This window comes from Pelodiscus sinensis, chromosome 6, assembly GCF_049634645.1.
Source record: "Pelodiscus sinensis isolate JC-2024 chromosome 6, ASM4963464v1, whole genome shotgun sequence".
NCBI classification, from domain to species: Eukaryota; Metazoa; Chordata; order Testudines; family Trionychidae; genus Pelodiscus; species Pelodiscus sinensis.
Window position 1 is genome coordinate 71,321,617 of NC_134716.1, and position 26,784 is coordinate 71,348,400.

The 26,784-nt window shown below is 39.9% G+C and overlaps 1 protein-coding gene across 3 annotated transcripts in view; it reads left to right on the plus strand.

Annotated features, from left to right (window-relative positions):
- SKIC3 (SKI3 subunit of superkiller complex) overlaps positions 1-26,477 on the plus strand; it is an 83,794-nt gene extending 57,317 nt beyond the window's left edge. For all 3 annotated transcript variants that reach the window (XM_075932110.1, XM_075932108.1, XM_075932111.1), the window contains exons 32-41: positions 414-486; positions 850-903; positions 1,015-1,126; positions 8,255-8,383; positions 11,481-11,602; positions 15,198-15,359; positions 16,233-16,385; positions 20,533-20,663; positions 22,540-22,666; positions 25,625-26,477. In XM_075932110.1, the coding sequence (XP_075788225.1) occupies positions 414-486; positions 850-903; positions 1,015-1,126; positions 8,255-8,383; positions 11,481-11,602; positions 15,198-15,359; positions 16,233-16,385; positions 20,533-20,663; positions 22,540-22,666; positions 25,625-25,702 (1,141 nt within the window). In that variant the 3' untranslated portion in view covers positions 25,703-26,477. The remainder of the gene's footprint in view (positions 1-413; positions 487-849; positions 904-1,014; positions 1,127-8,254; positions 8,384-11,480; positions 11,603-15,197; positions 15,360-16,232; positions 16,386-20,532; positions 20,664-22,539; positions 22,667-25,624) is intronic.
- The last annotated feature ends 307 nt before the right edge of the window (positions 26,478-26,784 follow it).

The following is a 26,784-nucleotide window of genomic DNA, read 5'->3' on the forward strand; positions in this document are numbered from 1 at the left end:
TCTGGGTTAAGTTTCAAGCTGTTGCTCTTGACTAGTACACTAATAACCACTAACTTGTATTATCATTTCTCAAATGTTTCAGACAGCTATACTATTATTCTCTTTCCAGATTCTTAAGTTCACTTATCCCAGATCCCATAAGGAGGTTTCTGATCTTTAATAACATGTCCCTGTTTGCGTTCTCCCTAATGTATCCTTTATTCTGTTTGTAAGCTATAATTGTTTGACTGTTCACTTTAAGTCACTGTCTATAGACGCTCTGCATAAATTCTTTTAAGAAGACTGCAGATGTGAGGGTTGCTTTACAATAGCAGGTGTGAAAATAGATGCCTACCAAGTTATGACAAGCAAGATTCACATAAGTACATCTTTATAGGAAATGCAAATCTGAATACCTTTACTCTATTCTGTAGTAACCCAGATGATCACGCCCTTTGGTCTCTTCTGTCTCGACTCGTTCCTGTGTATACACCCCAAAATGCAAAAGTAAGTCTGTTGCACTGATCATGTATTGCTAAAAAACACATATTTATATTTGAGTAGAGTTCAATAATTAAAAACCTGATTTTAATATGCTATTGTATAATGATATACAAGAACTATTATTATTGCATTCCCAATTGCATCTCTGAGAAGTTGAAGGCACAGCTATCTTTCTTCGGTGAGTGCTTCAACAAAATAATTAACAGCACTATTCATCAGCTTGGAAAAAAAAATACCTGTGTGTGTAAAATTAGTGTATTTCTGATTAAGTTCAAGATCAGAAATATGATCCTATTATTTCAACATTTCTTGCTAACCTCTGCATTGAACAATAGTGATGTAATCTGTTCAATATTTACCTTGTAGGGTGGAGCTGTGGCAGGAAATGTTGCTCATATACTTGATTTAAACCACGGAGAGGTTTGTTTTTCATATCAGAATTCTTAAGTAAATAAACCTAAAGTGATCATATTTTGGTTTTTTATAAAATAATATTGAAGCATTCTAATGTTTTCTGGTCTTCATGTATAGAAAGCCCTGCTACATACTGCAGTAAATCAGTTGGCGGTGGGATGTCATTCAGCTGAAGACAAGAAAAACAATGCACTGAAGGATATTCAAAAGGCAGTCCATCTTTTTCCAGGTGATTATTACTTTATCACAGTCATGCTAAGTGTTTTTTTCACTTTCAAATTCTATTTGTTAGGCTGGCTTTGATTAATGTTCCAGGGCAAGTCCATTATTTAAGTAAAATAGAACTAACTTTCCAGAAACTCTTTAAACACATCAGGATAGCTAAGTGCTGAATTTGAGGCTCACACTGACGACAGTGGAAATTTAATTTCCCAATAGGAGAAGAAATAGGTGATGGAGGTTATTGTGGTTTCACACACCAGTCTCAAAATTCAGACACTCAGTGAATTATAACTTCTTGTGCAGACCACGAAAGTCCTATTAATGAATTTGAGTTGGGATTGCAAATACTGTTAATATAATGCATGTTGGTTAGTATTACAGTCTTGTTAGGCAATTTTCATTATTATAGTAAATGCATAGCTATTAGAGATTGTGAAATCAGGCACTCGGAAGTCAAAATACCAAAATGTTAAATTTCTTCTATGATGTAGCCTATAAGCAGAATTTTGTTTTGGAAAAAACTCAGCTGGAATAGTTCAGCTGGTTAGGAGAAAATACATTTTTCCCATTTAAAAGAAAATGCTGATACCAGTGGTCAGGATAGCACTGGCATCGGTGGGCGACAAAAAGAGACGGCAACCCGGGAAGATCTCTGGGAAAGCAGGGGCACAGGGGACACTATTGAGAAGACTTGCCCCTTTGATATCTGGACACTCCTGGTCCTTCTAGGCACTGGTTGAGGTTGACACAGCCAAGAAATCTGGTCCAGGAGAGGGCCCTTCATATAGTCAGGCCGTCAACCCCTGAGACTTTTGATGCCGCGAGGGAGCTGATTGAGCTTACCTCCTTGTCCTCTCTTCCCCCGCACTGGAGTCGGCACCGAGACAGGGCAGACACTCGGTGCAGATGAATCTACTGCCCTCTGCTTCGGTGACCTCATTGGCACTGGGGGCCTTGTTGCCACCGAGTACATACTTGACAACGGTGGCCTCATTGGCACCAGTAACTGGCAGCACTTGGTGGCCTTATCGGCACCGATAACTGTGACAGCACTGATGCCCTTGTCAACACTGGCGGCATCTTTGGCACTGGGCCAATTGGTACTGGGAGACAGTATGGACCGGCATGTGGCAGCGGCACCGTATCAGCTTAGGACCAACCACAATCCCTTGCAACCTCCCAGGTGGCAGACCCAATTCAGGACCAACTGGTGATAAGAAAAGAAAAGAAAAGAAAAGATTACCCGCTCTCCTCTCAAACACCTCAATTAAAGTTCACTTGGCAATGATATCAAGTGAGCACTCCCAAATAGAAGGACACACAGTCTTTGCTCACCTGACTACAAAAAGGTTCTTGAAAGGACTCAAAAATGTATTCCCTCTGTTTAGGCAAACACCACCTTCCTGGGACTTAAACTTCATCCTACCAACGTTGACAAGACTTCCCTTTGAACCAATGATGACTTGTACACTTTTATATCTCTCAATGAAGATTACCTTCCTCGTAGCCAAGAGGCAAGAAGAGTTAGTGAGATCGCTGCACTCATGGCTGACCCTCCATTCATTATTTCTTTTTATAAGGATAGGTCTCACCCAAAATTTCTCCCCAAAGTGGTTTCTCCATTCCATATTAAAAAAAACAATATGCTTACTTGCGTTGTACCAAATGCCTCTTCCAGATGCCAGTGCCTCTTGTCTTCACTCCTTAGACTGTCGTGCATTAGCCTTCTACCCAGAAAGAACAAAACAGTTTAGACATTCTCCTAGACTGTTTCTATCTATTGCAGAGCATTCCAAAAGTCAAGCTGTTAACAAACTAAGACTCTCCAAATGGATACTCAACAGCATTAGGATATGCTACTCAATCAGCAAAGTACCACTCCCAGACCAAATAAGAGCTCATGTCACTAGAGCAGTTGCTACCTCTACTGCTTTCCTTCACAGTGTTCCTATCCCAGACATTTGTAAGGCCACAACATGGGCTTCAGTGTATACCTTCACAAAACATTATGCCCTAGATATGTATGCCTCACAACACACTCAGTTTGGGTTGGCAGTGCTATCTTCCACTCTCACTAAATGTCCGAAGTCCCTCCTTCCAAATTCTCAGGGTACTGCTCCATAGTCATTTACAGTGAAGCATCCACAGGGACACTCCTCAAAGAAGAAAAAGAGGTTACTCGCCTTGTGCAGTAACTGGTGTTCTTCGAAATGGGTGTCTCTATGGGTGCTTCACGTTCCTCCCTCCTCCTCTGCTTCAGAGTTTGAACATCTCTCTGTGGTAGAGATGAACTGAGGGACAGTTGACAACGCGTGCACGTTGGCACACTTGTTAAAATGCGCGACAGCACTGTGAATGCGTGTCAGCACCCAGGGTACTGCTGCTAAAAAAGATCCAACTATATGTGCAGGAGTGCTGAGATACCTACAGTGGAGCACCCACAGGGACACCGATCTCAAAGAACATAGTTACTGTACAAGGTGAGTAACCTCTTTTTTTCTTCACAAATTTTTGTAGGGATTGGGGAGGAAATATATTGCCATAACCTCTGAGTGATGTTTGGAAACAATACTGTAAGTGCAGAGTTTAAGTATGTAAAATTTCATCATAACAAAACAAAATAAACTATATTTCCTGGAGCTTCTTGAAACTTTTTCTCCCTTGTAAACATTTAACATGTAGCCTTATCTAAAAGGGTTTCCTTAGACCAGTGATATCTCTGTTAGTACACAAAATTTCTTAAGCACTGGATTCCAGAGATGCTCTACGAATTATTTGGAGGAAGTTCTTTGGCCTATGTTGTACAGGAGGGATCATAGTAATCCCTTCTGACCTTGAAATCCCATAAAGTATTTCTTTTCTAACAAGTCCATCATCAATATATGACTGCCTTATTTTGTGCTTACTCACTCATAAAACTATAAGTTCTGACCCCGGAATATTTATCAGTAGTTGTGATGCATGTCACAGAAATAAAAGCTTGACTTTGCAATCTCCGGGAGTTTGCAGAGTTGGCAGCTAAGGAATGTGGAGTCTTCAGGATTTTTATCCTATATGTAAACTGAGATATGTGTGTTTTAGCCATTAATATGAAAAATGGAACTCTGCAATATAATTTTAATCACTTTCCAGAATATAACTGCACATTAAGCCATTACCTCTTTCCTGTAACTGTGCTTAAAGTGAAATATACAGGCATTCCCTGACTTATGTCGGATCCGCACTTACGAATGGGGCTTTTCTCACCCCGGAGCTCACGGGTGACAGGTCACCACCTGTGTCCTCTGGGGCGAGAAAAGCTTCTCCCGGTCTCCCTGGCCTGGGAGTCCCGCTGCCTGGGCGGCTTTGCTCCTGTCCCCCTGGTCTGCTGGGAGGTGGCGGCTTTGCTCGGGTGTCCCTGGTCTGCTGGGGGGGTCCAGCGGCTTTGCTGGACCCTCCCAGCAGACCAGGGGGACAGGAGCAAAGCCACGGAGAATGCCTGCAGCAGGACAGCCCGGGCGCGCCTGGGCTGTCCCGCTGCGGGCGTGCTCCGCGGCTTTGCTCCTGTCCCCCTGGTCTGCTGGGGGTGGGGGGTGCAGCTAGTGCCCCCTCCCCCCCAGCAGACCAGGCTTTTCTTGCCTACCCCTGGGGTAGAGCAGCTGGGGGCTGCCGGGTTGGTCCCGCAGTGCTGCTCCGGACCAACCCAACAGCACCCCAGCTGCTCTGCCCCAGGCGTCCTGATTCAGCCGCTGCTGGTCAGTTTCAGCAGCGGCTGAATCAGGACGCCTGGGGCAGAGAAGCTGGGGTGCTGCTGGGTTGCTCCAGTAGCGCCGAGGAGCCGCGCTACTGGAGCAACCCAGCAGCACCCCAGCTGCTCTGCCCCAGGCGTCCCCAAGTCAGCCGCTGCTGAAACTGACCAGCGACTGACTACAGGAAGCCCGAGGCAGAGTTGCTCTGCCCCAGGCTTCCTTGAATCAGCCGCTGATCAGTTTCAGCAGCAGCTGACTTGGGGACGCCTGGGTTTCTTAAGTTGAATCTGTATGTAAGTCAGAACTGGCATCCAGATTCGGCCGCAGTTGAAACTGATCAGTTTCAGCAGCGGCTGACGCCAGTTTCGACTTACATACAGATTCAACTTAAGAACAAACCTACAGTCCCTATCTTGTACGTAACCCGGGGACTGCCTGTAAATCCTATTAAGCAACTGTATGCAGTTTCACTTCTTAAAACAACATGGGCAGGGGAGTGAACAAAATTACTTGTATAGCTTTCTCTCCCTTATCCCCAAACAATTTGTATTTCCTGTTAGGCATATGCAACTTCTCTGTATCTGATTAACTAACCTACACAGAAAGAACTACTTGAAAAGTACTATTCAATGCTTCCCCTATTGGTAAGGATTGTGAATAATTTTCTTATGAATGTGTTTGATGGGCTATGTGAAATGATCAGTCCAGTTCCTATTGAATCTAGCACAATAGATGATTCCGTCATTGGTGGTCTTTGCAGAGGCTGAAGATATATTGGGTGATAGAGACTGACCTAATTTTTCACTCCTAAAGGTCTTTGTCAGGGTTGAAACAATTAAGAATAGGTGAAACTTTTAATGCTACTGTCTTCTGTTTGACACAGAATTTCAAGCTTTTAATTCAGCATCTCTTCAGCAGTACATTTACTAAAATGTAAATTTTAAAATTTCCTTTTCAAAGTCAGGTACTTTCAAGTAGAATAAAATGTATCTAATATTTAGTTACATAGAGAATTTACTTCAAAAACGATCTAGAACTTTGCATCTTTCTAATATTTTAAAATATTTTATGTATAGCTAAACCTTTCCCCCCAAGGCCTAGATAAAATTCTTCTACTTAATATGAAAAGTTTTCCATGTAATCCATAATGCATATAGTATTACTTTTTAAATAAACTTTAAAACAGATTGAAATTAAAGCTCAGACAAGTGCAGGTCTTGATCTAGGGATGTTAGTGTATAGCCAGTTAAATGATTATCCAATAAGCCTGTATCGGAGGCAGCAAGGGAGTGGGGGAGGCGGGAGCTGACTTAAAGCACCAGGTGGGAGTTGTGGGTGGCAGGCGGGAGCTGGTCTGTATAAACTGGCTTTTTTAAATTGGCTCCCCTTTCCAGACTAGCTACCACCTGCCACCCTGTGCTGCTGCCTCTGATAGAGAGGTGGCAGTGGGTTCCAGGGAGCCAGGAGCACACTGGCTGCTAGTCCTGTCCCCAGGAGTATTTTAGTAACTGTATAACGGCAAATATTTGTTGTGGTTACACGATTACTAAAATACACAATATCTAACATCCCTATGTAGAACAAGATGTTAAATCCCTAATTTAAGTTGTGAACTTCCCATTTATATGTCTGATGACTAGTCTACATTTACGAAAGCCTATAGTGGAAACTTGCAATCCCGCTTCATTAAAATTATTTTAAAAATACCCTTTTCACAAGATTACATTGGACAAGCACTTCAGTACAGCTAAGGAGGGAAAGATGACATTTGTTCATAGGAAGGTCAGTGGTGCTCTGGAGACAGATGCATTGTTAAATGAAATGCACTTGGTATGACAGTGATATGACTAGGTATATGTCCATGCATGTCTTATCGTTACTTTCAGCAAATTTATCAAAGAAACTAATAGGAGCGGAAAAGGTCTTTCCTTACCAATGCTGAACTGTTGTCTATAGTGCATGATTTGTAATGATACCCAGTTTAATGTAACTGTCCAAACCATTCCCTAAGTTACCCCAGTTATTCAAAATAAATTATTTTGAAAAAATTCAAGTGTCATTTGGCAAAATTTGATTTGTCCTTTTCATATGTGTTCATTTTTTTAATTGTATCCTTTGGTATATATGGTTGTGACAATTTTCTTCCACTATTTGATCTGAGGAAGTGGGTCTGGCCCACGAAAGCTCATCACCTATTAAATCGTCTTGTTAGTCTTTAAAGTGCTACATAGTCCTGTTTTTTATTTGGCAAAAAGTGATGTAAACATGAAGCTTGACACAACCACACACAATGTTTTAGATGTGCTATTGCAGGCAGAAAACGAATACATGTTGTGGAGCAGGCAACAGGTGTTTGAAATCTGTTAAGTGGTTAGCAGTGGCCCAGGTGCTTTCATTTCTTTTTAGTAAAGATTCTTGTGGTTAATGCATAGATTTGCACTATGGTTGAATCTAGCTTGGATTCTCGTCCCTGCTCTGCAAAACTGGAGTTGTTAACCACCTATAGGTTATTTATCTTCTCAGTGACTCCATCATGGAGAAGGAATGTGGGGGTAATTGCTATTTTTGCACATGGATGTTTGGCTACATTAATGTTTATGAAACCATTTTATATCTTTAAACAGGAGGGATTTTTAAGTGCTAATCATACTGTGCAAAATATTTTTTTTAATTTCATGTTCCTTAAAGATTTAACAAGCTTTCTCCTTAATGCTCCCATGTCATCTTGGGATCCTAACTTCACCATTATTTATTTTGTTCTGGATTGTAGTACTACATAGTGCTGACACCCTATTCTCTGTCCAAAACTAGAGTTTATGAAGAGCTATGTTCTTAAGATGAAAGAAATTACCAAGCCATCAGACTTGGAAATATGTCATCTTTACAAAAGTACTAGTCACTGTGTGGTATCGGTATGAAAGCAGACGAGTTCTGCAAAAGTTCCATAGAATATGCTTTTGCTTAATATAATACTGTTACACTAATTAGTATAGGAAAATGCAGTGGTGTTTTTTTTAATTAGCACTCTAATTGTCAAGTTTTATTTTTTTAGCCCATGACTTGTAAAACTAGAATGAAATGCAATTTGATTATTAGGCCTTTGTCTGTCACTTAACATACAGGTGAAACTCCCATTTAGCTCCCTTTCCTCTGAGAGCAGAACTAGGTCTAAATGTTGTCCCAATAACAAAGATAGGTATTTAAGTCCTGTTTTTTTCCTTAGCATTCTTGAACCCCTCACTCAAGCAAGAGAGCCCACTGATTTCTTTACTTGCTTCTGTTTTTGTCTTGCATTTTTTTTATGAATCCCTTAACCACTGTGGTGTCAACTTGTCTGTCAGTTAAAGAGTCCTGTAACTGGCATTCTGATAATATTGAATATATGGCAATTTTAATTTTTTTTTCAGATGATCCTGCTGCATGGGCAGTATTAATGGGTGCTTGTCATGCTGAAAATACTCTTGTCTGTTTGAACAACACGCAGCCTAAGAGAACAGACTTAGAAATGACACTTGTGGCCACAGTTTCAGCTAAAAGTAAGTTAGCTCCCTTGGATTGTCATACTTAATTATTATTAAAAAAATTTCCTCTTAGAAGTTTGTGGGTTTTCTTCTTGTAGCCCTGTTAGTATTAACCTAAAGAAAATTTCCTAGAAAAACAACACTGGCTTACATTAGTCAAATGCAGGCAAGTTAGTGGCTTTCAAGCAACAGATATTCTTAATATTAAAAAATTCTTATGTTTACAGTCAAGGGCATTGCCATGTATTTTACTTATTACTTATAAACTATCATGTCCCTACACACAGTTTTTTGCTTAGCTTGAGTTAAATAATGGATGGCTAATGACAATCTTACAGGGAAAATGTCTTAACTATATGATAGTACCCTTCACCGTGAGCCAAAGAGGCCTAACTACTCCTTATTTCTATTTCTAATATGTGTATGGATGGCCACTGTCTCTTTATAGGGTTGGAGCTCATCTCCACTTACACTACACTTAGTTTACATGGGAGAGTGAGTGAATAAAAGGGTTGTGTGATGGGGATCATGTGACTCAATACCATGCATACTGGGAGACAGAAAGGCAGCCTGCCTTTGGATCATTCAGTGAGTACAGACATGGAAATAAGTGCTTTACTCAAATCTTACAAAAAACAGGAAGAACATCCAGGAGCGGGTTAATGAGGATGTCTAGGTTGGGTAACTCTCCAGAGCTCCTAGGTAGAAGGCCTGGGAGACAAACAAGCAAGTAGCAGGGGCCAGCCAGAAGAAGCAGCTCCGCTAGATGGCCTAAAACCTGTATTAAGGATGGTGAGCCAGCAGAAAAGACTGGATGGTAGATTTGTGTTTTGGGAGTCTGATTTACTAACAAATCAGAAGAGGAGAGTTAGTGAAACCACCCACAGCATGAAGCCTGATTTAACTGGAAGGAAATAGGAACTGAGCCAGTAGCAGATTCGGAAGCCACACCAGATAAGCCCTACTACTATTCTACAAAGAAACAGAAAACACATCTCCTCGGGCCTCAAGTTAAAGTTCCAGCTTTTCTGCCTCGTCCCTCTATGGCTCCTGAATCCAGTCCTTTCGAAATGGTCACCAGTGTCAGTAGTGCATCAGTCCATTTTATGAAGTGGGACCAGCCTAGAATACCACAGTCACAATACCATAGTGAAGTTATGTGTAGAATTCACAGCACTGTCTAAAAATGGTATAATTATAGTGTGAGTGGTCATTCTCTGACTATTCATTCCAAATTTTTAAAAAGTGACAGTGTTCTTTGGCTTTCTATGAATATTTTATCAAACAACTTTTCTAAGAAAAATATTCAGAGTGACTTAACTAAATTAGGGATGTGAAAGGTTAACTGGTTAAAGGGTGATGCTTACCGGTACTGTGTAACTTGGGGAGATGGGCTTCTCCCCCACGTACTGCAGGCAGGGGACTGCTCCAACCCTGTGAGGCCTGCAGTAGACAAGGGTGTTCCAGCCCTCCTGGAGCAGCCACTCTCTGTGGCAAGCCTGTGTGTGCCACAAACAAGGGCTGCTCCAAGCATCCGGGCCACTTCAGCTTAGGCAGGCTGGAGCAGCCCTCCCACCCATTCTCCCTTTAATTGCTTAACCAGTTAAACATCATGTTTAACTGGTAACTAATTAAACAGGATTTTACATCCCTAAACCAAATAGTGAAATATATGTTGAACAAAACTTTTGAACTTATAAACAGCAGCAACTATACCAGCAATCGGATTCTCAGCCTGGGGCAGGCAATAACAGTGGTTATTAACCACTGTTATTGCCTTTGCAGACCACTGCCACTATATTTACCTGCCCCTCTGCAGGTACAGGCAGTTGTAACTCCTATTGGCCACAAATTGGCATTCCTTGGCAATGGGAGCTGCAGGGAGTGGCACGGACCAGGACACCAGTTCTCACATTCTCCCTGGCCAGGAATGATTGTCTGCAGCAACAGGAGCTGCAGTCGCCTGAACCTGCAGAGGCTCAGGTAAATATAATGGCGGCAGCCCGCTGGGGGCTAACCCTGGCAGACTGGATGGTTTGCAAGCCAGTGTCTGCCCAATCCTGTTCTATGAGGTTTATCCAGTCATGAGACACAGACAATATCATGTAAATTGTATCCAAGAAGCACTAGCCAACTAAATTTATTTTGAATATCGAACACTCACATTGAGCTGCTTTATTTATAGCTGAAAAGTTGTTCAAAATTATTTACCAAATGTTTACAAGCTTAATGCCTTTGAGAAAATCATAAGCTTTTGTGGACAGTTCACAAACGGAAAAGAGGCTAATAATTACTCAAAATGTGCTCATTTAAATTCTCACTACAGTACTTCAGAAGTACTAGTATCCTTGGTAGATGAACAAAGGATACAGAACCTGAACTAAGGTTAATTACAAACTCTTAACACTCAACGTGTTGACTTGAAAACATTTTGTTTTCAATTCTACTTTAAACTACAGTGGTCTGATTTTTAAATTGATACAGTATGTACTTTTTCCTAAACAAGTTTTTAATCTTGGATAAAATGGACAAAGGCAGGCTATCCGTAGCTTTCCTTTAGGAATTTGGACAGGTAACCAGTTACCCGGTGATGCTTCCTAGATAACAGTTTAATAGTGCCAGGGAGCAGCCCCCTGTTAGCAGGCTGCTGCAGGTGAAGGGCTACCTGAGCATTATGATCAGCAGCCAGCAACAACCCCAGGCTAACCTAACATTTAACCAGTTAACTGATGAATTGGGATTTTAAATTCCTACTTCCCTTACTAAACTGGCAAAGTCAGCAACATTTGATTTAATTTTTTTTTTTTTTGCATTTTGAAAAATTCTCTTGTCTAAAATATATGCTTCAATTATTTTATCAGCCCACATGTTGATAGCTATCTTACAAAAACAGCATAGTTTTTATTTTGTTTTTAAGTCTCTTCTCCCCCTCTTCTCCCCCCTCCCCCCCAATAATATAAATAAAAAAACTGGGAGCACTGTCACTTAGCTTGTCTTACCTATCATCATGACACACTAGATCCTCTTTAGTTGCCAGCATTCAAACCCTGATGTGTGGTAGGGCGCTAGACTATGTTGAGCAATACGTTCTTAAATGCATGTTTATTTACAGCTAAAGAAAAGGACCTTTCTGCTAAGTACATTCAGGCTCTTGAAGACTGGTCTCTTTGTCAGGCCGTTACTGGCTTAAAAGAGGCTGGAAGAATTACAGAAGCTGAGGCTCTCTGCACAAAGGTACGGTTACTACATTGTCATTGCTGGTTCATTACTTTGGAGCACTGATTCCTATGTATTATATATACAATGGTAAATACCAACAAAGAAGCAACAATCTGTTACAGCAGTGCACAGTCTAAAGTACGGCTACTCAACACGTGGCCCATGAACCACATGTGGCTCGCAGCCCATTTGTTTGTGGCCCGCAGTGCAGTTTGGGTTTACATGGGGCTTAGCACGTGGCCCACGGCTTGGAGCCAAAACAAAAAAGTAGTCAATGTAATGGTCTTCTGTTGATATGTGTTTTTGTAGTTAAATTTCTGGATTGTCATTGCTCATTAAAAGTACTGCAATATGGGTGGAAATCAGGTAAATATTGCAGTTTATTAATATCAGCAGAACTGAATTAAATGGGGCCTGCGTGTTGTGTAGTCTTACCATAATCTTTGTATTCATGTCCGTCAGTGTAAAAGATGCTATTTGCATATATATTTGCATGTATATGCCCTCGGCATGAGCTGTGAGCATCATTGTGGCTCCCGGTGCTTCAAAGTTGAGTAGCCCTGGCCTAAAGCATAACTGACTTTTCACCTTTTAGAAAAAGAGAGACTGTTCTCTATCATTTGTATAACTTAATTTAAATTTATTAGCCATTTAAATTGTTCTCTAGCTACCCATGATCAGTACTTGGAGCACAAAAAGCAATGGGGGCAAGATACTGGACTCGGTGACCTCTTGAGGTCCCTTCCAGTCCTTGCGTTCTGTGATTCTAAGATTCAACCTGATTTTATCACTGTGTATCTACATGTCATTCTTATTCCTCCCCCCATTATGTCAGTGAACAATAAATTCTTACAAAATTTCCAAAGGGAAATACAATTGCCTATACTGTAGGGTGAATGACTTGTTGTGTACTCAGTCCCATTGATTATTCACTTCCCAGCTTATATTCAATTTTCAGTCTGGACTGCAATCCAAAGTGATACGTACCATTTAAACTATACCAGATTGAATCACCTGCATAATAAGTGTTTGCATTGCTAAAGAATGGTAAAAATTCAGAAAATATCTTAATAGAGAATTTGTGTTAAAGTGGCATGTGTGCATAATGGAAAGAGAAAGAAGGCTGCCACCTTTGGCAGAAGTATTTGCAAAGCAGTCCCTACTTTTAGTACATAAGCCATTCACCAGACATTCCTAAATAAATACCTACTTTTTAGCCAATGTGGCTTTTGTACAAAGGCAGTTGCTGAGGTGACACATCACCTTCTCCCCAGCTGTCCCAATCTCTTTTAAGATGCTGTTGGGTATTGCCCTTCAGTAAGTGGACATTCCACCTTCGTAGAGAAGAAATTTGTGTCAGTTTTCCTTTAGTCAGCATATCCATTAAGCTGTCTGTATTAGGGATGTAAGCAACTAATCAACTAGTCGACTATCCAATAAGCAAAAGCTTATCGGATAGTTGACACACTAGTCAACAAGTTGCTTCCCCCCTCCTTTTGCTGCCTGTATCACAAAGAGGCAGCAAGGGCGGAGGAGGAGGTTGGGGGGGATCCTGGAGGGAGCCAGCTTAAAAGAGGAACATTTCAAAGAGGAAGCGCTGCGTGGAGCCTGGGGCCAGTGGGGGACTAAAAGTCCCTGTTGGGGCTCTTGTACATTTCAAAGGTGGACAGTGGTAGTTCTTATTGACTAATCAAATAGTTGATGGGATTTCCATTGACTATTTCATTAGTTAATCAAAATTTAACATCCCTAGTTTGTACAGGAATATGTTAACAAGAGTGTTAGTTGGTTTTAGATTGGATAACACTCTTCTGTGGGAGGAAGTTAAGAGTCAGGCCCACTGACTCTTGTCCTCTTTCCTTGAAAGCTGTAATCATCTCAAGATCTGCAGAAGGAATCTGAGGAGTGAGGATTAGGGACATACCTCGCTGTTTTTCTTCTCTAAATTAGGCAAGACCATTTCTTAGTTGCTGAGGCTAATGATCTCTATTACAGAACAGAAAGTTTACGGTGTTCCCTCCTTATGAAGGCAGGAAAAGCAAAATACAAGAGACTCACCAGAGATTAAATTGAATCTGCCAGACTGTTGCCTATTTAACTCTGCTGTAGCTTGGAAGGTTTCTGATAATTAAAAATTCTGTTACATATGCCGTTACTTACTTCTCTGAGTTAAATAAATCTTTTGCTCCAAATAAATACTCTTTAAAAAGTAATATACATTGAACTTGTTCTCTAAAATGTGTACTGATCTGGACAGTGAAGAATCAGTTTGTAAGTAATGTTTTGGGAGTTTACTGCTAATGTAAAGATAAAGTGCATTTATTAGAACCACGTGATGGATGCTGTTTTATTCTGAAATCCATTCCTAGAAGGGGAAGTGTGCATACTAGCATCTCCTTCCCTCAAGTCAAAATATATGGGGCATTGCCCTGAGACCTCACAAATTCTTGGAGATACGCTTAAGGTGATTTCCTGCCATGTGATGAACCTGTGCATCTACACTAGCTTTCAGACTCCTCCTCTCCTTTGGCTTCTTAGTATTATAGCTTCATTAGATGCCTATTCCTTGTTCTTTCCCTCCGCGTTGGATATCTGCTTTTCAACCCCACTTGTAAGTATGAGGGAGGTATAAGATGTTGACTTGGGAACAATGAGTGTTCCTTACTCACTTCCTTAGGTGTGTATCTCTCTCTCTCTCTCTCTCTCTCTCTCTCTCTCTCTCTCTATATATATATATATATATATATATATATACAGTAAAACTCTATTGGTCCGGCACCATCAGGAACCTGGAAGTGCTCCGGACAGCTGGACCATTGGAGCTGCTCTGCCCCGGGCTTCCCAGAGTCATCCGCTGGTCAGTTTCAGCAGCAGCTGACTTGGGGACGCCTGGGGCAGAGCTGCTGGGGTGCTGCCGGGTTGGTCCGGTAGCGCCGCCCCTTGGCGCTGTGGGACCAACCTGACAGCACCCCAGCTGCTCTGCCCCAGGCATCCCGATTCCCGATTCAGCTGCTGCTGAAACTGACCAGCAGCGGCTGAATCGGGGACGCCTGGGGCAGAGCTGGACTATCAGAAGGGGGGGGTTATGAAGAGTCTTGGGTGGCATCCCCCCCACACCACCCTACACCCCACCACTATCTAACTTCCGATAGTCCGGCATATTTGATAATCTGGCACCCCCTGGGTCCTAAAGGTGCCGGATTATCAGAAGTTTACTGTATATATAACTCATACAGCTGGAAGGGACCTTGAAAGATCATCAAGTCTAGTCCCCTGCCCTCATGGAAGGACCAAGTACCATCCCCTGACAGATTTTCCCCAGATCCCTAAATGGCCCCCTCAAGAATTGCACTCACAACCCTGGGTTTAGCAGGCCAATGTGCAAACCACTGAGCTATCCCTCCTTGTGCTACTGTTTTCAGGAGTCTTCATAATATGCAGAAAGAGAGAGTAATGTATAGCAGTAGTCTGCTGCAAGTCTATCACAGGCAATGGGAAATTCTTCCTTATCTTTCCATGCAGTATGAAAAAAAGAATGTTCTAATTGTTTTTTTAAAAAAATATTTAATTTCTTGCATTTAACTTATTTAAAAACTTTTGGGATTTTTAGGGTTTAAAAAGTTGCCCCGACCAGCCAGATCTTTTCTTGCTTTTGAGACAAGTTCAATGTAAACAGCTTTTTCAGTCACACAAAGAGCTTCCAGATGCCATCTTGGAGGAACTTCATAAAACTGTCATGTCCTCCAACTTCACTTCAGTAACAGCGTGGCATGTAAGTGGATCTTTCTTCCTTTCTTTCTATTACAGTGGATTATCTGAGAAGAGGGGACTCTGACTTAACATTCCTCCTCTTTGTACACTAACACATGGTGAGATGGGAGTACTATCTAATGATCTCTATTAAAAGACAGAAAAAGCAAAATGTATATGTTAATTACGTTAACTCTAGTAGGTTGTCAATTTTTGCCGATTCTCACTTCCTCATCCCATACTCAGCTTGGAACCTAATGTATTATAACATCTTACTAGGCATAATTAAATGGTTCCCAAAAAACACTTAAGATGATTCGTGAACAGTGTGCAAAACACTAGATGTGCAGCCCCTTTTTTTCTTCCATTTGCATGCTCTGCACAGATGAGTAGCTCTTTCTCTTGTTCAAGAGCATTGTGCCTGATCTTTTCCCCCTTATTGCTGGAAGAGAGGACATAGCAATCCTCAGTACAGTATATAGTAGGTCTGGAGAGTTCCCAGTGCTGGATACAGATGCTCAATGAATCCTTCTTTACACTAGCCAAGAGTCACTCCATTCAAGAGTTCAGGGTTGTATTATTCCCTCTGGGTGTGGAGGCCCTCGAGATCCAGTGCAGGTGGATTCCTGAGGGGATCCACGGCAAGAGACATGTATGCTGAAAGCTCAGAAAGGTGTGGCTCCAGAAGGGAAAGGGGCCTGCAGCTTAATCCCAGGTGCTAAGGTTGCCAACATTGTATTTTTTTAAAAAGGCAATATTTTCTTTGCTATCTCTGTCCCACCCCTCTTCCCAATGTTATTACTAATAAAAGTAAATTTATTAAATTTGCACAGTCAAAAATACCAAATGATCTGTTTTAACAAGCACTACCAATCATACTGGTTTTCTGTTTCAGTGGCTGGCAAAAGTGTACCAGTCTCAAAGAATGATGGTCGCAGCAGAGATGTGTTACAGAAAGAGTCTACAGTTAGCATCCCAGCACGGCAACTGGAATGGGAAGTTATCAAGTTTGCTCAGGCTAGCTTTGCTTGCACTGGAAATCTGCATGGTAAGATAACCACAACTATTATGATAAAATGAATTGATTTACAATATAAGCCATTGTTTTATATCTATCGTAATCTTTCAGATGAAGCCCTCCTGTAAACTGTGGGAAACTATAAGTCTTTTGTGAACTATCCCGTAGTAATTAGCAGAAATGGTATTTTAATTTCATGCTAATACGATTGGGAATAAACCTAATATGTTCTAATTTAAAAAAAACTATTTGATTGAAAAAACTTTTGGAACAACTTGATAAACTGAATAGTAACAAGTCACTGGGACCAGATGGCGTTCACCCCGGAGTCCTGAAAGATCTCAAATAGTAAATTGCAGAATTATTAACTGTGGTTTGTAACCTATCCTTTAAATCGGTTTCTGTACCTAATGATTAGAAGATAGCTAACACGATGCCAATAATGTCAGTACATGGCAAATTAGTTGAAATTATAGTAAAAAATAAAATTGTCAGACACATGGATGAATATAATTTGTTGGGGGAAAGGCAACATGGTTTCTGTAAAGGGAAATCATGCCTTACTAATCTGCTAGAGTTCTTTGAGGGAGTCAATAAATATATGGACCAGGGGGATCCAGTGGATATAGCTCGTCAGTAAAGTAAGTTGTCATGGTTTAAGAGGAAAGGTCCTTTCGTGGATTGCTAACTGGTTAAAAGACAGGAAACAAAGAGTAGGAATAAATAGTAAGTTTTCCGAGTGGAGAGAGGTAACTAGTGGGGTTCCCGAAGGGTCTGTCCTGGGACCCATCTTATTCAACTTATTTGATCTAGAGAAAGGGGTAAACAGTGAGGTGGCAAAATTTGAAGAAGATACCATACTGCTTAAGATAGTTAAGACGAAAGCAGACTGTGAAGAGTTTCAAAAAGATCTCACCAAACTAAGTGGGCAACAAAATGGCAAATGAAATTTAATGTGGATAAATGTAAAGAAATGCACATTGGAAAAAATAATCCCAACTGTATTAACAATATAATGGGGACTAATTTGGCTACAACTACTCAAGAAAGATCTTGGAGTCACTGTGGATAGTTCTCTGAAAACATCCACTCAATGTGCAGTGGCAGTCAAAAAAGCAAATAGAATGTTAGGAGTCATTAAAAAGGGGATAGAGAATAAGACAGAAAATATCTTATTGCCTCTATATAAAACCATGGTACACCCACATCTTGAATACTGCATACAGATGTGGTCGCCTCATCTCAAAAACAATATATTGGCATTGGAAAAGGTTCCGAAAAGGTCAACAAAAATGATAAGGGGTTTGGAACAGGTCCCATATGAAGAGAGATTAAAAAGACTTGGACTTTACATCTTAGGAAAGAGGAGACTAAGGGGGAATATGAAAAAGGATTATAAACTCATGACAGGTGAGGAAAAAGTGAATAAGGTTATTTACTTATTTCCACAGTAAAATAACTAGGGGTCACCAAATGAAATGAATAGGCAGCAGGTTTAAAATAAACAAAAGGAAGTTTTTCTTCACTCAGCGCATAGTCAACCTGTGGATTTCCTTTCCAGAGAATGCGGTGAAGGCTAGAACTTCAACAGGGTTCAAAAAAGAGCTAGATAGATTCATGGAGGTTAGGTCCATCAATGGCTAGTAGTCAGGATGGGTAGGAATGGTGTCCCTAGCCTCTGTTTCTCTGGAGGTGGGTGACAGGATGAATCACATGAGGATTACCTGTTGTGATCCCTCCCTCTGGGGCATTTGGTATTGGCCACTGTCAGCAGACAGGATACTGGACTAGATGGACCTTTACTCTGATCCAGTATGGCCGTTCTTATGTTCTTTAGCTTCTCTCCAGGAATATTTTATGTCTAAAGGAAAAATATATGGAATAATCAACTAAGAGCAATAAACTTGTAAAGAGAGTAATTCTCCCCCTAAGTTTTATTTTCTAATACTAGATTATTTTGTCATTCAAATTCACTGTAGTACAACTTTCACTTTCAAGACTCTTCATGTCACTGAACATGTGACATTTGTATGAGTTGCATTCATTCGGTTTTAGTATTTATTTTGATCTTTATTGCCTAGAGGCCTCACTAAGGTTTGGTGTGCAGTTGTGCTATTTGCTGTACACATTTATAGATAGTCTTTCCTTGAAGAGCTTGCAATCCAAGGAAAGGAACTCTAACCTCTCCCCTTAAAAGGCTCAGATAAAAACAATTACAAAAGTTCCTTAAAGAAAATATTTGTCAGCTTTGAAATGCTTTTTCCAGAGATTGCACACTATCCTCTTTCAGCAGTGGTAGTACGGGTTGAACCTCTTTAGGCCAGAACTCTGGTCCGGAAACATCCGTGGTCCGGCATGATTAATTAGCTAGATGTCCACTTTTTATGGGTGTGGTCAAGTTTCACATGGTCCCATAAAGTTTGTTAATAGCCATTAGTCCTAGCTCTTAGTGTTCTATGTTCTTATTTAGCTCTGATTTACCCCTAAATGTCCTCTAACAGCAAAGTAAGCAGTTCAAGTGTTGGTAATGGTGCTAGACAATATTGACCTCTTGTGATCTGGAAAATTCTCTGGTTCAGAACCTGTCATGTCCCAAGGATGTCAGATGAGAAGTTCAACCTGTACTATATTTCCCTAAAAACTTGAAAGGTACAAGACTTTTTGGATCAACTATGCTGTAGGAGAAAGCATGTTCTCTTTTGTGATGGCTGTTTTTATGCAGTGATTTATTGTGGGTCATCACTTCATGAGAATAGGTTGGGAAAACACTAGTTAAGGTTTACCGTAAAAATAAAAACAAAGGCATTTTTTTCATATGCCCAGAATGTTCAAAACAAGAAACAGGGAGCTTTCTTTACACGAAGTAGTTCAACCAACTGATTAATTTTGATAGTGGAAAAAGTTCTCACAGCATAGGAAACCAAATAAAGCTCCTCGTAATGAGTACAAGAGCTACATACCTAAGGGAGAAAGGGGTATCTATGTAGGAATGTCAGCCTGTAGTGACTGCCACCTCTCACATGATTCAGACTATCTTGCACAAGATTCAAGTTTGACATAATTGAGTCTGTTTTTTGTGTAGTGTATTTCATACTGATCAGTCTTCATGGCTGATCAATTTTTTTTGAAGCATATAAATCTACTTTTTAAACAAATCTTTCACTACCCACATTCTTTTGCATAACCAGAGCAGTTTACAAAACAGTTTATTACAGGTTAGTTTGCTGTCAGCTTTATCTGTAGTATAGCTGCGCCCACTTAAATTGTGCCCACTCTTGGGGCTAGATTTTGGCATATTTTGTTGTCTTTAATTATTTTACTTAGTTATTAATAGCATAATTGAAATTTCTTAGTGTTGCATAATCTGTTTCTTGTTGTTTTCCCTAGTGAAACCCTGTACTCTTATAAAGCTTCAATATTTTACTGTATTTTCTGTTGTGCAAAAATTTTACTAAATATATTACCATCTCTCCAGTAATCTAATTCAGTGTATTTGGGGAAACATGAATTGCTGAATAGTGGTTTCATTAAAAAAGAAATCTCTTTAGAGTAGTATTTAAGATTTTCTGTTTTGACTCTGTGGATTTCTGAATATCCAATTTGCATAAATTCATCTTTCCAGTGTAGCCTTGCAAGTTTTCATTGGGTATACACAGTCATAAATTTTGTTCATCCTTAATATAATAAAAGTAATGCTGTTTTACTTTCTGTTAAAAATAACTCTGCAAAGTTGAATTTTGTGGGGATATGTAGGATTGCTGAAATAATGCAAAATGCAGGACAATGTAGCACTTTAAAGACTAAGAAGATGGTTTATTAGATGATGAGCTTTCGTGGGTCTGGCCCACGAAAGCTCATCATCTAATAAACCATCTTGTTAGTCTTTAAAGTGCTACATTGTCCTGCATTTTGCTTCAACTACCCCAGACTAACACGGCTACATTTCTATCACTATTCTACATGAAATAATGCAGTTCTGTTTTTCCAGTCTTCTTATACCCTGAGACTTAGCAATCTAATTTAACAAACAGGAAAGCTTAAAAGTTAGCAGACTTGCAGAATTAAAGGCTAATTATATGCAGATCGTGTGTGTGCAGACAAACATTCTTACACCCAGTGAAACATTTTGGCTAGTAACATAGTTATTAAAGTTTTCTTGCTGTCACCTTGTTAATAGGCTAATATTTCAAATGATCATTGGCCATCCTTGGTTCAGGAGGCAACAACTGAAGCCTTGAAACTTTCCTTCTGCCCACTGGCTGTTCTTCTGCAAGCGCTGCTACAGTACAATCACAAAATGGGAGCCAGGTATGTCTTCTCTAATACAATGTACCCCACACAAACAATATGGTTAAACTTTAAAAGCTGAAAATCTAGTTTGAAAGCAGAGAACTAAAGCAGTAGTATTTATAGTTGGGAGTCTTTTGTGATGTCAAAGACAACTACAGCTTTTGGTTAAGTTTTTAAAAAAACATATATGTAAAACTAAATTCAAGGTTTTGCAAGAACTGGTTGAGTAGGATGGTAGAAATGAGGCAGTCTAGTTCTAGCTTATGCTGCAATTCCATGGTCGGAGCTCCGCAGCTGGGGCAGAGTTCTGCAGCCACCTGGCTCCCCAGCCAGGACAAAGCTCTATGGCTGGGCCGGTGGGATGGAACCAGAGTTCCCTGGCTGCCCCTAGGGCTGGGCATGGAGTTCCCTGGCCATTGGAGCCAGAACACAGCCAGACCAGAGCAAGGGCCAGAGCTCCCTGGTTGCTGCTGGGGTCGGAGCTCCCTGGCTGAGGCTGGAGGTCCATGGCCATGGCCTGGCTCGAGCTCTGGCTGCTGGGACAGAACACCACGCCATGCCATGTGTTCCCCTCCTCCCCACACACACACACTCTGGGCTCCCTGTAGAGTTGCCAGTGCCCCTTATGGTGCTCTTGTCCTGCCAGCAGACCTCCCTTTTGCTGGGCTCTGTGGTCCAGGAACATCCGTGGTCCATACCAGACTACAGATGTTGGCATATAGGGAGTCCTGGTTAAGGGAGGTACATCCTGTACCAGTGTACTGACCAACTTGAATAATTGTATTTTGCCTATGTGAATTCCCCATTGGATGTCACTTGAACTTTTCACTTGCTATAAACTGTACATTACTGCTGCAGTCTCTCTCTCTCTCTCTCTCTCTCTCTCTCTCTCTCTCTGTGTGTGTGTCTGTACACACACTGGTTGTACAAATGCATTTTACTAAAAACCTTTTTGCTAGTCTCAGGACTGGTATTCTAGTAACTGTTTCCATAAAAGCATCTGTGATAACTTAAAGGTTTATATTATAATCATTAAACAAGGGCAAATGCCTTTTAGGATTTCAAGAGGGTACTGCTGACCAATTACAGTAAAAGTCCAATAGTCCAGCATCCAATTGTATGGCACTCCCGATAGTCCGGCATCAAAATGGCATTAGCCTAGTGAGTGAGCTTCGGCAAAAAACAAGTCACAAGGCAGCAGCGGCAGTGGCTGAACTGAGTAAAACTGGGACGGGACCGAGTCAGTCTGCCGCTGGCATTGTGTGATGCTGGACAGTGCTTGTAAAAGGGTTAAAAACACTTTATATACAGTATGTACAGTCAGTGTGTGTGTGTGTGTTATATATATAAAAACCAGTTTATAGTACCTCCGGCATATCTGATAATCCGGCACCACCTAGGTCCCAAAGGTTCCGGATTATATGAAGTCTACAGTATTGAGTTTATTGGCAGCATGATAAACAACATGCTAGTGTAACAAGCATGTAAATTCTAGTAATGTTGAAATAAATATTTGCATTACTATTTGCAGCAGAAGAACACATTTCATGGTGTACTAAGAAAGGATTATTCTCAGGGAAGTTGTTACCCTAAGTGGAAATAAACCTAATTGTGCATCTCTGTGTTTGTTCTGAAAATGGGCTATGCTGGGCTCATAATTGGGAGAAGTGAAGTAGAATCATCAATGTTCTTTATATCTGTTATAAACTGTTGCCATCAGCTGCAAGACACTTGATTGCACATATGAATTTTAGTGAAGAGGACAATTTGGTTTCATGACAAGTTTAAAATTGTGATTCTTGCTATGTAGCACTGTTTAACAGTTTTCTTATTTTGTATAAATACACCACATTTATAGAGATTGCTCAGTATTAAATGTGATTTTTGTTCCCAGGGAGACTCGTCGAATGTTGGAAAGAGTGGTATATCATCAGCCTGGGTATCCAGAAACCATAGTATCAGTTGCACGCTGGTACCTCCTAAGACATTTATATGCCAAAGATGATTATGAATTAATAGATGTAAGAATCTGTCTATATTTATACATATATACATACACAAATGCCAATCTTGCTAAATAGCTTTCTATGCTAGTCTCCATTAATAGAAATATCTATGGGGTGTATTATGGAATCCTTCCAGGATTTGAGAAGCAAAAGCATAATCTTATTCTAGGATTGTTTGGAGCCAGTGCTTCAAATCAAAGCTGTTCCATGCACTGTGACTATCAGACAAAGTCAGCATAACTAATGGTGACTGAGACAGGATGCTGGCCAATTGTTCATTTCCATTTGTTTAATACTGAGCTCTTATAGTAAAAACTTGAAGATTTTATCTGAAAATGTATTTAAATGCTTCTGAGATTGTCAGCCCCAAAGCAGATGCAGGCGTAGGTTAAAATAGAATGAGGCGGGAGAGGAGATTGTTATAATTGCTGATGAATGTAACTAAACAGTGTAAAGAATAAACACATGTATGCTTATTCTTATGGCACTTCAACTGCACTCTTACATTTTGACTGTAATATCAGAAGCATCATATTTGCTAACTGAATTTTAAGAAAGTGTTGTCAGAAATTCTGCTCCAAAATTCATTACAATTTTCAAAACCTTTATGGGGCAAAATTTATCTGAATTGCCTGTATAGACAGGCATTGTAAGACATTTAATTGGCTATACAGAGTTCTTCTTGATATGAATCTGGTGTGGATTCAGTGTACTCCATTCTGAGAATTGTTTCTAGCAAGAGGCTGCGAGAGCTTAAAGAAGAGTCATAAAAATATCTAGTGTAGGTTTCAGGAGGAATTTCCTTATAGAAAAAATCAGTTTAATGTAGAATTTGGTTAAGTGACCATAGGGAATGAAGACGTGCCAAGTAGAATTTATGAATATCTGTAACTGGCGAGTTCTTGAATAATACAGAGACCTCAAATAGATGTGTCAGAATTAAATTCTGAATGGGAAACCCTAGACAGACTGGAAAAACTTCCTGAGAATATTGTATAAGTGGGCTGTGTCATAGAGAAAGATAGGCCCTACCAGTAAGTGTCATGCAGGGAGTATATTGAAAGGCCATATGACCTATCAGGTATCTTCTGTGTGGAAGAAAACAAGCCTTCACTCTGCGTTGTGTTTAAGCAACAAGTAGCCAGAGGCAGTTTTATTACGAGCTGCAGCAAGGGAAAAACTGGTTCGGACGGGGGGGAGCCCCCCCCTTCCGAGGCAGATCTTCGAATACAAGCAATTATGAAGCAGTTTATATACTGTTTATTAAATATAACAACAATAACAATTAGTCTCCTTCCCATTACAGACACCAATGGCTAACAGTTATTTAGTTCCACCCAGATGCTCCTTATCTCAAGGTCCCTGCCAGAGTCAGCATTCTATCCTTATCTCCCTATGGAGGCGAGAGGCGAAGGCAGCGTCGTGTTGTCAGACCACAAACTTAGCCTGACTCTTGCTCTCTTGTTAACAAGACCAAGATGGCTGCACACAAATTCCCTTATTCCCTTTTCCTGCCTCCACATCTGTTTTGAGTGTCTTCCCTCTTGTCAGTGAACTGCTTAGTTGGAAAAATAATTTGTTTAAATAAAGTTTCCCATTGATACTTCTTCAGATTTCTTCAAACAGTGGGGTAAATCTGATCACTAAAACATGTTAATTTGCAACTCAGAACAGCATTTTATAGCATCTAAGAATGTATACTTTGTGTAGTTTTTTTAAGATAACTTGATTTTTATTACTTTAGGAAGTAGTACATATAATACTCATTGACTGTGTCAAGCTGCAGATGCAGCAACAGTACGTTAGGAATGGTAAGAACTAAGTCACACACATAGTAGCACTTACATTATATTAAACTAAATCATATAAATGATTTGTAGTTGCAGCAGTCTCCTGGCTGATGACCGTTCTTAAACTTTTTTTTTAAATTTTCAAATGTTATTAATTCTGACAAGTTCTCAAAACACTAAATGTAGGGTGATTTTAAAATGTCTAGCTTTCATATTCCCCGTTCCCGCTATCATTTTGATGCAGATCTGATTCCAAGTTACCAGAGAAAGATAAGACAGACTGTGCTTTAGAGTGTGCACTTTACTTTTAGTAAGCCCCATCAGAAACAAGTATAGGATGGGTTTCTTTTGGGAAAGCTGAGTTATGGTGACGTAAAATAGGGAATAGACTTATGATATCATTATGGTCTGTGACCGTGATATTCCAAACTAAGTATGTATTATGTATAGGATCTGTTTACAACCAGAAGCTGTGGCAGTTTTTCTGTGGCAGAAGTGTAGGGGAATATAGGAAGCTGTGTGTGCGCTGAATATCTTCCCTTTTGTTTTCCAACCCATTCCACTGTTCCTTTCTGTGCTGTGTCTATCCTTTCTTATATATTGTGTCTCTATCTTTAAGCAATGATTTAACTAATTCTGCTGTGTTTGGCCCACATGTGCACAGATGAAAAACAATCCTGTCCAGCCAATGTTTGTCTTTGCACATGTTAGTCTGCTGAGAAACAAATTAAAAGCCCAGACCATTTTAGAAGCAAGAGCTGGTAATTAGGCTGGACACACTAGAGCTATTAATTGATTTTATGAGATTGCAAGAGTAGGTGTAGCATATTTATTATAAGTTTTAATTTCAACTATTATTTTTAAGTGACAGAAATTTAGTATTTTACTGACGATTTAAAAAAAAATTAAAAATCCAATTGAAACAAAACCAGATTTTTAATTTTTTTTTAAATCGTTGATTTTTATCCATGCTAGTTGGAAAATTGAATCTCAGCCTCAGTCTTTCATTACTGTGGTTGCAATTTCGTTCTTAAGGTATTACGTAAACTGTTGCATAAAACTGAAATATCCCATTTATCTCTAGATATTTTGGTGGCTTAGGTTTTTACAGGAGCTGAATAGGAGAGATTTAAATATCTGGATATCATAAATAACTGTTTTTTTTCTTTAATTTTTCCGACAGGCGCTTGTAGCAAATGCCAAAGTTAATGGAGATACTAGAGCTCTGGACCTAGACAAGAAATTATCAGCATCTGCCTAGCATGGATTTCTTTCAATAGGCAACCGGAAGAAATTGATTAAACTTAATTCACATCACCCCCCGGCATATCCGTTTAAGTGAAAATCGTTTTTTGTTAGACAAAAGCAAATTGCTTTAATTTTTTTTCAGATGGCCACTGCCATCATTTTCCTATATTTAGACAAAACTCATTTAATTTAACTTGTATTTTTCCTCACTGATAAATATATGTTGTGCTGCTGCAACAGAAAGTCCCTCCTTCTTTTCCCCCGTTGGAGTTTACAGCATGTTCCTGCTCTTCACATGGGCAGTGATTGTTATTTTACACTTGCAATAGTGTACAGTAGAACAAGTTCCTACTATATGAAACAAAGCCTTAAATCATCAAGAGTATGCAAATTCACATTTAAGTTATTCCTGACTGTTGTAACTCGCAAAAATCTAAGCTTTCTATAATGTTCATTATATTACAGTTGGGACTCTCATACATCTGCAACTCCATCTGTAGAGGTGGGAATAAAAAAAAAATTGTCTGCATCCTAACCTATTGCAGAGTTGAGAACCAGATTTCCACAGTATACTCTGGAAAGGAAAATATCAATAAGTAACAATGAGATTTTGCACAATGATCTGGTCTATGGTATATATTTATAAATATGTATGGCAATTTGTATTTATTATTTTTTTGGTACTCCTGCTGTTGACTTCTCATTTGGATTAATCATGATAACTATTCTTGACACATGATGCAATTCTGTCGTGTACTTACATATAATTAAAAATGCAATGAATCTAGTCTGAGTGTTTTGTTGAAAACAATTAGGAATTTACTGTATACTGCATGTATATAGTGCTAATATTCAAGTTTGAACAGGTTAGGTAGCATGTTGCACTTAACTTACTGAAGGGAGAAATGGTGAGGATCTTCTATTACCTTCTCCCATAAACTTCCATGTAAAACGTTTTTCTTAAGGTGATTGTGGCTCCTGGGGAAAAACAAAAATTGCTTCTCTCTAGGGTCCCACTATCCCTCTGAAGTCCACAGGGACTGACTAGGGATCCAACTCTTAAACTTGTTTACATAAATCACGTAGTGTTAGTGT